At 38.3% G+C, this 13,680-nt stretch overlaps 1 protein-coding gene across 2 annotated transcripts in view; it reads right to left on the reverse strand.

Annotated features, from left to right (window-relative positions):
* Positions 1-9,368: 9,368 nt before the first annotated feature.
* Positions 9,369-13,680, reverse strand: part of epha8 (eph receptor A8) — an 85,672-nt gene continuing 81,360 nt past the window's right edge. For both annotated transcript variants that reach the window (XM_042498269.1, XM_042498259.1), the window contains one exon: positions 9,369-10,189. In XM_042498269.1, the coding sequence (XP_042354203.1) occupies positions 10,075-10,189 (115 nt within the window). In that variant the 3' untranslated portion in view covers positions 9,369-10,074. The remainder of the gene's footprint in view (positions 10,190-13,680) is intronic.

Consider the following 13,680-nt stretch of genomic DNA (forward strand, 5'->3'; position numbering starts at 1 on the left):
TTATCCGGGAGAAAGTCACAAAGTTGATGAGCAACCACTTTCTCAAAGATTTTAGAAATAAAGGGGAGATTAGATATCAGTCTATAGTTTGCTAAAACCTCTGGATCGAGAGTGGGCTTCTTTAGAAGAGGTTTAATGACAGCTACTTTAAAAGACTGTGGAACATACCCCGTAAATAAAGACACATTGATTATATTTAATAAAGAATTGTCTAATAAGGGCAAAACTTCCTTACGTAGCCTAGTTGGGATGGGGTCTACCAGGCATGTTGATGGCTTTGATGCGGAAATAAAATTAGAGAATAAATTCCAGGCCATGTTGCCTTATCCAAACCACCTGTATAGGAGGTAAGGTCAGTTAAGGGCAAGAGGTGATGGGTTTTATCTCGAATAGTTATAATTTTCTCATTAAAGAAACTCATAAAGTCATTACTGCTGAGGGCCAAAGGAATACAGGGCTCTATGTGACTCTGAGTCAGCCTAGCTACGGAAGAAACCTGGGATTGTTTTTATCACATTCTCGCTCCAAAATTGTCTCATGGTGCTGCTCTGTCGGGACCATCTGCGTCAACCTATGATGTTTTAGGTATCCTTGGGTGTCAGCTGTTTACAATCAGGGACGCAGTTACAGTGCTTCCAACAAATGCATGTGGTGGGGTGACGCTGCCCTTTACTGTGATGTCAACAAGTGCACGGCACAGTCTATCACGATGGTTAGGATTAGGCAATGGAGGCACATGGTAAGGTGTTGAAAACACACACACACACACACACACAGAAAATGAACTCCAAACTTCTGTATGGAAGTCTGATGTTTGAAGGACCAACCTCCACCTTCCCACCCACCCTATAAGTGCACCTGTGCTCCTTATATTATGTGGTTACTTGCAGTGTTATTACCTACCGATACCCTTCAGCGTTTCATGCGCACACAACCGGTTTTGTCTGACAGCATTGTCAGGTTGCGTTGCACGTGGACATGGAATGAAGCTTTTGGCGTCACACTTGTATGCCGAAAGCACTGACAGAGCGGCACTATTTGACAAGTTTGCAATGACAACAGTCTATGAGAATAAGTTGGCTCCAGCAGACATGGAGCAACATTATTATTTATTTCTATGCAGCATCAACACATTTTTTCCCAAGTCATCACACGTTGCTGTGTTGCAGTGGACTTCCACAGCTACATATTATGTTCTTGGTAACAAACTGTGTCTGCAATCCAGGGTTTGTGGGACTCATCCTCCCCTCCACCTGCCCTCCTTATATTACATACACTGAGAAAAATATGACCAATGGTTACTTAAAAAAATTGTGGCAACAAAGTGACACATAATATAATTGAATAGATTTTAAGTTCTACAATTTGATTAAAAAGTATTGAATACATTAACTTAACTCAAACAAAAAAAATTAAGTACATGTCAATAAAAGCAACAGTTGAAATGAGTTGGATTTAGTAATAGCATGCCAAATGATGAGTTACATCGCCAAAAAATATTTAGTAAATCCTAGCCAATTTCACAAGGAAAGCTGATTTATATTTACTAAGTATCTGAGCAAAAGTAATTTAGATTTACTTAATAGCTGGGGGAAATTGATTCATATTTACTGATAATCTAGGCAAAACTGACTTATATTTATCAATTATATGGGTGAAATTGATTTACATTTACTAAATACCTGCATAGAAATTATTTGGATGAAGTAAATGAAATAAATTATATCAACTCATATTCTAGCACATTGTTGCTTAATTCAACACATTTACACTCTTGTTCTTATTTATCTGTACCTAAAATAATTGTTTCATTTTAAGTTTTAATTTGTCTTTAAATCTATTCAATAATATTGAATGTCACTTTGTTGCCATAATTTTTCTGTGTCTAATTTATCAAATATCCTGACCAAACTTAAGTAAACTGAGGCATCAAGAAACATCAACAGATTACAATGCATAAAACAGCAGCAGATAAACATTTATTTGTGCAACTTTTAAAAACATGTTTATCCAGCACTCCACAAGTGCAACATACACATCTGAGCTCCTTTGGATAGGCAAGATTCACAGCATACGCCAAACCAACGAGCAGGGAGCAAGCCCTTGGAAAGTTACCCAGACCAGTTAGAACTTTCATGCCATCCACCACGATACCGATGTTGTCTGGATCCTCTGCCGTGTTAGCTTTGATGTTGTAGATCTTCAGACTTTGAACAGCAAGGTCCTGTGACACACTGTCTTCATCAGCATCCTGTAACAGAAAGAACATTGTGCATATCAGACAGTGCAGCCAGAGGAGAAGGTCCTATTTCCCAAATTGCTTCCAACTGTTTGGACAAGAAAATCTGGAGTTTGTCATAGCCGTTGCTTGTAATGCACTCTATTTATGTCACTGTTGACAAAACTTAAAAACGTACATAAACACATATTTTCACACCAGGTAAATTGAAAATGATCGAATCAGTTCACCAACAAATCAAAACAATTCAATCACCCGATAATGGGCTGAACAGAGTTACAGTTGTAAATATTTGTAAATGAAATTTCTGAAATGAAATCAATCCATTACTACATAATTTCTTGCTGGCATTGTATTGATGAATATCTTACTCTACATTCGCTAACACATGCTAAAATAACTAAAATAACCCAGTAGCCTCTGAAAGACTAGTTAGACACCCTTACAATAGACTTACTTCCATGAAAAATAAAAACATAGCTAATCATAAAAAGAGTGGCATGAAATAATTGTTGAAGCTTAATAACCTTTGTAGATCCTTTACCTTAAGAGGATGATAATAATAATGAGGCTAAGAATAACCCTAACAAAGAAATGTTTAATATAATCAAAAGATGTGCTGTTTCATCATAAGTTGTCTCGTAAACCTACAAGTGTGTGTTCCTTTCTTCACTTTCACCTAAGGAAGGCTATCAGTGAATGACACATTATAGAGCAAATTATTCATAAAACGAAATGTATTTTGGTAATTTTTCCATGTGGATATGGTCTCTTTTTCTAGTATTTATTTTGTTCTCATCATTCTATAAGAATGTCCAATGCCTAACTGAGTGATTTACTCTGCTGTTGGCAGTATGCCTTCTATAACGTTAGTGGGGAAAAGGAGACTTCGCGTAGCATTTAGCGTGGCATATTAACATAATGTACAGTGTTAAATGTGTGGTCGCAAACAGACGGACCAACAAAGCCTCTCTCTGGCAGCTCAGAGTCCGTACCAAGCGTTACATGTACTGATCTCAAGCCAGCATTCACAAACGCCAATCGGTGTAACTGTGTAACTGAATGTAACTGTTCATCTGTCCGTGTGAGCTGCAACCAGTTTGAAAGCATAACGTTACTCCGAGAAAACTGAGGGAAAAAAAATCGAGGAAGGCTGTTTGTGCCATCTGAATGTAACTGACGTAACGTTAATGGAGAGGCTCGGTGAGAGTGAATTTGGGATTAGCCTGCCGTTGTGCTCAAAATACATTAACAGGCGTTCAGTGAAAATAACGCCAAATTCAAAAAAAGAAAGACGAAACAGCGCACTGTGTTTCAAAATGTAATGACACAAAAACGACTTTTTTCTTCCGAAATGTGTAACGGTACAAAAGCTGATAAGTATTCTGCCTTTAACATGCTACTTGAGTAAAAATGTTAGTACAATTTAATTGTGAAAACTAAATGCAGTAACTTTATACGAAACTCCTAAGTTGATTACTCACCGTTGAGAGAAACGTTTGTTCCACCATCATGGTGTCGGCGCGTGCTAGCTAGCTTGTTAGGGGGGGGGGGGGGGGGGGGGCTTCGGCTGAGGCCAGGAAACTTAATTAAATAAAAGATTAGCTTGTATTTTACGGACCTTATATTACAGTATTACGTTACACTTTGGAAAGTAACATTAAATTTTGACAGTGAGATTACTTTTTCAATCGTTGCGATGCGTTTAGTCGAAAGACGATGTAGGCTGACTTCCAATCACTAACACTATAACTTCATTTTGACTTACAGTGCAGTAAAGTTGGCATGTTTCGTAATTTGCAGTAACACAAAACAATGTTAACTGCTATAGACACTTGAATTGTTTGTTAACTAAGAACAATTAAACAGGTCTTACCTTAAAGCAAACGGTAGTCCATGACGTGTGGCAGACTTCATGTCGGTGTGATGAAATGGGCGGGATTGTAGGAGGTAAAAATTAGGACGTCCCAATGAGTAAAATTTATCAATTTTCTGCACTTTTGACTTTCCTGATAAATATAATTAAATTCTACTCAGTGGTTCTCAGCTGATTTTATTTTAGAAAAAGCTGAGTAAAACTGACTTAATAAATGATTAAAAATTAGTGAATTCAGCTCAGTGTGATTCCAAACTGTACACAGTCTTTTTTATTATGTATAGTATACTCTTATTTATTTAGTAAATATTAATTAACCCTGATCACAGTTTTTGCAGTGTAGTTACTTGCAGCAACCTGACGCCTTTCTGTGGCGCAACAGGTTCTGGTGGTACACCACCAGTCCATGTATCAGGCTGTTGTAGCAGGTGCTGTGTGGTCGTCCAGCTGTCTAGCAGCTTATAATAACAGCAAAATTGGTTCTGTCCAGCCACATTCTCAACTGATGTTGTCCAGGGGTGTGTCATGCACACATGAAAGGTACCTTTTGGCATTGGGATCATAGACCGAAAACACTGTCAGTGTGGCAGTATTTTATGAGTTTGGAATAAGAAAGTGCACACAAATATAGGTTCATTAGGAAATAATTACTCTAGCTTGTTTACTGCTTTATGTTAGATGCTCTGTTATGGGTAGTCACTTTTTTTCTGCGATCAGCTGCGTGCAGTGTTGATTTAAAGGTATTTTATCAAGAAGTCAACAATGAACTAAATGATGCTAAATAGCTCTGTGCATGTAGGAAGCCAGATAATATTTCTCTGTGGGTTTGTCACCCTGAGCGACACCTTACACACAACATGTAGTCTTTTAATCCATTATTAATGCAGCTTAAAAACAAAACAATTGTTATTTTGTTTGCATTCAACAACTATAGCTCCCATGAGGCTTAGAGTGTGAAAACATTTAGAATTCAAAGCAAGTGGAAATCAGCTCTATTGTTTTAGAAACAGTCGCAAAATCACTGTTGCAGTCACACACAGACAAACGTTCCTTTATTGTGTATTTATGGACAGTTTGCACATTTATGATTTATCATTAGCAACAAGGATGATTCATTGACTGTAATAAAACCTCTCAGAGTTGTATTATTTGGAAAACAAATGAGGATGAATAAATAATGAAATGTGAATAAATCCGGTTGTTTTCTTTTTTCTTCCTTCCAGTGACTGAACTTGCTGTATACATTAGAAATCAATTCATCTAGCAAAAACATATCCTAACTTTATAAAATATGGGATTTCAGCTCAAGTCCAGTGTCTTCAAAAGCATCCTAAAGAGAAAAGAAATCCTTTGAACCCAGTAGTGAAATGCCACTATAATACATATTCAAGAAATATCATGAGGTTCTTCTCTAATAAAAACTGACATCAATCATCTAGAGGAAAACCTACCGAGGTGCACAAGAAAAGACATTCTCTTGATGGCACAGAGGGGGGTATAGATTAGGGCTGATTATGTACTTTTGAGAGCGTTTAGATATAAACATTCTACTTACATGTTGTTCTTCACCTTTCCATCAACATGGAGGCAAACATTGCCATCACATTTAATCAGAAGTAACACTTTATTTTACAGTCTGTGTGGTTTATGTGTACTATATTCCTCACATTCACAAAAAAAATGTGTTCAGATATATTCTCTCAGGTTCAGAATTATTGCACTGAAAACAGCTTGTGTCGACAGAATATCCACTAGTTGAAAGCTCGAAAGCTTCTGTCTCATTTTGTTCATAAATGGCAAGAGAATAAGAGGGCCCAGCAAAACATTACCCCATGACAAGCTGGGTACAGTGAACGATCCACACTGTAACAATATGAGTTGATCTTACTTCAAATAAGCTTGGGAACTAATGCCTTGATTAAGGGAAAGTTAATATAACTGTTATTTTAATTTGTTTACTTAATCTATTTTTTAAGTTTACTTAAAATATAGCTGTATTTACTTAATTTTGTGAAGCTATTGCAATTTAAAAATGACAAATGAAATGACCTTGTGCTAACTGTTAGCGACCTCAGTAAAACCAAGTTAGTCTGACTGAACTTGATCATGACTAAGAGGATTTTGGTTCTGATGTGTTAACATATAAAATAAATAAATAAATAAAAAATATAAATAGGATTGACTAGTTTGCGACCAGCAGAGTACAGATATGTAACACAATAAACTTGGTTTACTGAAGATCCTAAAACGTAGATAGATTGATTTAATTAAACTTGTCATTTTTAAGTTGCAACAACTACACAAAATGAAGTAAATAAAGCTAAATTTTAATTAATAAAATTTAACTTAACTTTAACAACTAGATATGAAGTAAACATGAATTAAGACTAATAGTTACATTTACTTACTTACATCGGGTTCCTGGATTTCCTGGAGGTAAAGAGAACTTTTACAGTGCGCCCTAATTTGTCTAATGGTGTTTGAAGGCTAAAAGATGTATAACATATTTATATTGGGTTAATATTTAGGGAATTTTCAAGGATTAACATTCAAGGGAATTTTGAGGAATTATAAAAATCTGTACACAATTTTGCAGGTTTGGCAGTCATGGGCTACTTTAGAATAAACTTTGATATGAATTCATGAACCACTGTCACACTTTAACAACCGTTAAATAACTGATTAAGCCAACATTAGAGCCTGGCTGTAGGCCTTCAACCATCACTACAGACAGGCGCTGATTAGCACCGAAGCAGAACTCAGCAGACTGATATTTTGTGCTGCCTTCTTTCACAAACATCTGAATAAGATTACATTTCCATATTTTAGCAGCAGATCAACATGTGCTCAGCTAACTAGCACTCTTCTGTTGTACACCTAGCTTACATACTAGATAATGGATAGGAGCCACAGTTAGCATCTAGTCATCAGTTAGCATTAATACCAGCTGATTTGCTAATGTGAGTTTGCTGCCCAGCTCAATCGCCAGAATAAATGTTGGCATTGTATGTTTCCGCAAACCACATATACATTACATTTGCATGTTATAATGTAGCACATATGTAAAACCTTAGGTTTCAACAAGGCTGTGGTTAATGTGTGGCTAAGTTTAGGCACAAAAAACACTTGTTTATGGTTAAAAAAATATCAGTTTTTGGCTGAAAATACCAAATACTGGGGGAGCTGCTAGAAAAGCTCACAGTGGTCTGCAGCTTGGCAGACGTCTCACCTACACTGTAACAAATGTTCCCATGAAAATATGGTAAACAACTGGCAGCTGCAGTTTCCAGCATGCTTCCACCAATACTTTTATTATGTGGCATCAGCAGTGTAATTACTTTAACTGTGTATTATTACCATTACATTTATTACAGTATTTATTAGTAGAATGTGAGGTTTTGGTAAAATGAATAATAATGTATTATGTCTTAAAATTATACAGCAGCCTACCGTTTATGTAAACTGTTGTTTCACTCCAAAAAAAAAAAAAAAAAAAAAAAAGTATTTCTATTCTATTCTATTCTATTTGTAACAGTGTAGGTGTCTCACGATCCACCATCTCTCCACCTCCTGATGACAGTCACTTCATATATTATGTCCCTTGAGAAACATTAAGCAGGTTTCCATTGCAAATTTGAACGAAATCAATGTTTTCCTTATGTTGATAAAACATAATTTTGAGATGACATTTCCCCTTAGTGATGTTCTGTGACTTCTCCTCTGGTGATAACATTCCAAGAAGCATGGTGATGGATGTTCAAAACATTAGCAGCTTTATTTCTATTGCATAATGGAAAGGTGAGCCCTTTATATGTGGAAGCAACCACGTATGAGGGATTTCTAGGAGCTGATAGTCTAAGATTTCAAAGAGGAATTGTGTATTCAAAACTTCCGAATGAGCCGCTCAACTTTTGAAGAGTTATGTGATGCAATAACACCTCTTGTAGCTCCTGCTGCATCATGAGGTAGTCAGTTCCTACTGACATGAGTCTGAGCACATAGCCATAGCATTATGTGACCTCGAAAAGCCAAAAAAGTGTTTCCATTGCAGTTTTGCGAAATATGGCTTTTTTGAATTGCCTGAAATACTTCCTCATGCGAGCGTAAAAATGTATTTGCGATAAATGTTCTTTTCAAAATTGACGTGTTTCCATTAGTCTTATTTATATTCCCAATTTCAGTTTGCACAATTTTAGGATTAATGGAAACGTGCCTACTGATATTATATGTATGAAATAAGAAAATGTAATGTATTCATGGTTTGCAGAAATACATAATGTCAGCATTTTCTCCTGTCAACTCGGCTGTGCTGACAGCTACTGTACCAACAAATGAAGACAGAAGCAAGTGTGAACTGATGTTAAGTTTGGCCATCATACATATCAAATATATTTTCAATATATGGGATCTTCAAAATTAAATTTTTTTAAAAATAGTTTCCTTCTTTTTTTCTATCACTTTGAGTACTATAGTTAAACTAGGTAAAAAATAGAACTGAAAATTGTCAACAAAATATTCTTAAATAGTCTTAAGTAAGGGTCCACTTATGAGCTGTGTCTAAATTATCTTGGATTTCAACCGTACATCATGTTCTTTACCTGTAAAGTAAAGTTTGCTCAGATATATGGAACTTGATGACAAATAGTCCTACAGTGTACAGTATATGCTAAGTGGGAATAAGTGAACCTTTGATTAAATGAATTTATCAAATTGCTATTCCTATGGTCAGGAATAACCTTTCACACACACAACAGAAACACATTTTCAACACTTTAAGTGCATTTAAAGTACATGTTCTACAGATTTAAATCTGATTTGAAATGCATTTTAAAACAGAAGTGCATTTAGATTAAATCTAAAATAAGATGTATAACAAAAGATCCCAAAATATACTGAAAATGCATCAGGTGCAGCATTTATCACACAAATGGCCAATATTACTCTGTATGCATATTTAAACACATTTTTCATGTAATTTAAATATATTCTTAGTTTATTATCACAGAAGAAATTTGTGAAAGAAATCTCATGATGGAGCAACTTACTACACTAATGTCTGTTAGATATCTCTTTTTCTTCTTGGGTTTTACACTGTATACTACCTCATTATTTATGTAATATTTGACATAAATATTTTTCAGACCAACATTGTGACTCCGGTTGTGGCTGAGAGGAGTTTGGTGACACAACTGCAAAGCCTCTACAACACAGAGAGCTTGTAGAATAAAGTGCACTGTAACTGAATCATACACATCTTCCAAGTACAGTAGTTGTGCGCCACGCAGCTTCAAACTGGGCAGAGGGCTCGAGGCCTCTCCTGGGGTCATTCATCAAGGTTAGACGGCGGAGAAATGTGCCTGTTGTTGGTATTAATAGCCTAGGGTGAAATAGGTTTTCTCCACTGTGGAGACGATCTGGCAACTTGGGTGAGCACTATTTCACTTTTCTCCACTTGTGCTGTCTCGAGCCTCATTCGGGGCCTCGTTCTCCCCAAGCTGTTACTGGAGGAGAGGCAGCGAGTGTCATCTGAGAACACCCCCCCGTCCTCCCCCCAACATCTACATCACTCCATTTACTATTGCCCGCTTCAGGAAATCATATTTCTCTGATAAATTCATGATTGATAAATTATTTTCTCTTTGTAGACAATAAACTTAAAACAATTTGTGGTAATTAAGGCAGTCTTTCCATTTATAAAACAAGACATTTAACTCAGAAAATGCAATTGGATAGGAAAAAAAAAATGAAAGGTCGGACTTGTCCCAAAGAAGTCATGTTTACTTGCTCCATAGTTAAACCCTTTCACATTTTGTTCTTCAGTCTCTTAAGGAAAAGTCTTGTAAAGTTCCCACATATCTTATTCTCCCATTCATCAGATCATCTTCAATCCCACGGAGTCCTCTAGACCTCAGAAGCCTGGGTTTCTAGATTTCAGCAGAGAGAAACCTCAGTGTAGGAGTTATACGTGCACAGATGGCACACTCTTGTTGAGGACCTGCGCCCTCATCAACTGCACGCTGGTCATGATCTTCTTCTGGTGGCCCATCAGCGTCACTCCGAGCCTCTGGATGTCCCTGCACGCCACACACACACACATGCAAAGAGAAACACACAAAGTCTGAAATGTATTTACCCATGATGGCAGAAAATAAAATAAATAAATAAACTAAATTCTACATAGCTGCTTATAACAACTCTTTGCTAATACGTTTGCCATCTCAGTGATAATATATCGGTGTGTTCAGAAACCATTTGCATTGCTCCCAAGTGACCCAAAAAAATCAGTTATTGAAGTTTTCATACGTTCATTATCTGTAACAGCTCATCCTTTTAAGGGTCAAGGCAAGAGCCAATATGTTCTCACCTCAAGTTGTCACATATTGCTGCTTTGCAGTGGACTTCTGTGTCTGCATATTACACTCAAGGTATACTTCTGTCTGCTCTTAACATTCCAGCATGCTGCTACCATGATGTCAACACTGCTCGTGGTTATGTTCAGGCAACAAAAGCACATGGCAACAAACGCCGGGACATTGACGGTGTAGAAAAATAAACATCACACTCAGACAAGAAGCAAACATCAGACTCCTGCATGAAAGTATGTAGCTTTCATGCAGGAGTTGCATGAACCAATTAACCTGCATGTCTTTGGACTGTGGGAGGAAGTCAGAGAACCAGGAAAAAAAAAAAAAACACGCTGACATGGGGAGAACATGCAAAGACCACACAGAAGCACCTCAGCTCACCGGCAGAACCCTCTTGCACCATCATGCTGCAGTTATTGCACATTTAAACAACTTTAAGTTTTAGGCTGTTCTCATGCACTGTGGGTAAATTTTCCTACAGAAAGTGATACACTAAAAATCATATATATACACTGTGATGATGAACCAGTAATTTATGCATCGTGTATTTTGGAAGGTTGGCGATTATGTGACCAATACACTAATGGAACTTATGAATTCAGTGGTCCATTTAGGTGGCAGATTGCAGTGGTGGATGGTTCACAAAAAAGTACTTTTCCCAAACCTCTATAACTTAACATTAAGAACATAACATCTGTTGATAGGGTTAACCCAAACCTTAGAGTTTGTGCTTGAATCTTTCAAGGATATTGTGTGAATCACTGTATGAGGTTAGGTTGCTAGTGGACACATAGACAGCAAGTGTTCAGAGTGAAAATAGGAAATGACATGCAACAAATTGTCCAAGGCCGCCTTTAAGTTGTGCAATATAACTTTCAGAACCACAGTTTTCCAGTTTCAGCCCATCATCATTCCCAGTTAGAGAATGGGTGAAATCAAAACAAGGCTGTTGGGCTGGGGCACCAGGCCCCAAAATCATTAAATCCGCCCCTGATAACAATAAAAGCAGCACAGAGCAGCTGGATGAGAGGTCTGTCACTGCGCTGGGCTGTCCGTCAATCTGCTCTGATGGATCTATCCATCAGCTGTGTGATCAGTCAGGTGTGTTATTTGTTTTTATGAGGCCCACTTTTTTTTTTTGGAATGTGCGGCCCGAGCCGCACTCTAGTATCCAAATGCGCACACACCTGGTACAGAGTCTGTATTCAGGCACATTTCATAAAAACAAAACAATAACTATTTTTGTGCATTTTCAGTATTAATTCTCTAACCAGCTGCTGTTGGATGTTCCGTCAGATTTCCCTCTTTGGTATATTGGGGCAGACGTGGAGATTACAACCCCTCGAGGGCTCTTAATCAGGAGAAATGTGATGCAGGGAGGAAAGAGCAGGGAAAACAGGAGGAAATAGGGGGAAAATGCCATGTATTTCGTAGCTTGGAAACGTGCAATATGTGGCACTGAATGTGATGAATTTTTGTGTTACTATGGAGCTCACTGCTTTTCTTGACTTGCTTTTTCATGGGTCTGTGTGAGGGAAACTGACAGAGGGCTATTAGCATGAACCCCACTGCCCTCCCACCCTCCATGTGGTTCTCTGGAGCAGAGCATAGCCTGGGTCAGTAGGGCCTGCTGGAGGCCATTGCGTGGCTGAGAGATGGAGCAAGGCAGTTGATTCAAGCAAGGGCCAGTGGAACATGTTGGAGAACCAGAGGGAGCGTGAGAGATGTGGATGTGGAGCCTCCAGCATGCTCTGCAGACCCTGACCTGACTCTGAGTCGAGTCGCCAAAGCTCCTGGTCAGATGTTTCACTCCGCCTTCACTCAGCGAAGCCCTGTACTGCACCCTGCAGAGAGTGATGCTTGGCCTTATCTGATGAGCCTTTTAATGTGTAATACATATAGCTGCAGGAGCTGCTGAGCTTAGTAGATCAACACCGATTAAAAAATCTGCACAGTAGATTCGAGTTATTAAACATATGAGATCTGTACTTCTGTTAAAAACACTATTTCATGCCTGACCCACACTGCCACTATGTGCAGCGAGGCTCAGGCACAGCTGTGTCGCCTATTTTTTCGCTTGACGCCTGCAGTTCTCAGTAAGAGATGACAATGATCTGCTAATGGCTGTATTGGCATCAAGCAGGTAGGTTGGTCGAGACATGGCAACAAATTTTCACCACAACTCATCTGAGGTATCCTTCTGCGTCAGCTGTTTACACTCTGGAATGCTGTTACTGTGATGTCAACAAATGCACATGGTGGGATGAAGCAGCACAGTCCTTGTGTTTAGACAACAGCGTGGACTGTCATGATGGTTAGGATTAGGCAAAAGAGGCACATGGTAAGGTGTATAAAAAACACATCCACAAGGGAAGAAAACCATGGACTCCTGCATGAAGGTCAGTTGTTTGTGGGACCCATCCACCTCCCAACTGCCCAACCTATTAGGGCACTCCTTATAAAACGTGGCTACTGGCAGTGTATTATTCAGTAGCATGTGAGACTCTGCCTTTATCTGGATATCAGCTTCAGTTTGAGACACAACTCTGATTTGGTGCAAGAGCATTATGGAGAGATTTGGTCATACAGTGTGTGATGATAGCTGTGAATGACAGACTTGAGGGCTGATTGAAATATAAGATCCTGACCTGTGGCTCAGACATAAGGGTGCTGTAGGCGGATGTGTTGTGTTTGCTAAGGGGAAGAAGCTCATTAAATGGAACTGTGGAGGTGGTGATTAACAAAAAAAATGAGTGATGCAGCAGCGGTCACACCGACTTTCTGAGATTTACTTTAAGCAGTTTTAAAATGTTTCAAGTGTGCTGAGGCTACAACTTACTTCAGTTTAAGCCCTCAGTGAGGTGATTTCTCAGGTTGCTGTCACACCTGTTGTTGGGTTCATTTGGTCTGAACCAGGGGGGAAAGATACTTTGTTGTAATTTTGTTCAGGTTCAGCACCTGTTCACAGACTTTTAGAAATGAACCAAGACTGACAGATAGGTTGTTGATTGGACAGTTTTGGTATTTGTCCTCCTGCATCATTAGGACACGTGAGGAAATCAAATTAAGGGACTGGCAGAAGTTCTTGCAGCACTTAAATGCTTTCATAGTGTGTATTTATGTTCTTTGGTGTCACAAAGAGCTCACAGAGAAATAACTGATTGTAAGCATTATTAGTCAGTTCACATATACAGAAGACA

Source organism: Plectropomus leopardus, chromosome 2, assembly GCF_008729295.1.
Source record: "Plectropomus leopardus isolate mb chromosome 2, YSFRI_Pleo_2.0, whole genome shotgun sequence".
NCBI classification, from domain to species: Eukaryota; Metazoa; Chordata; class Actinopteri; order Perciformes; family Serranidae; genus Plectropomus; species Plectropomus leopardus.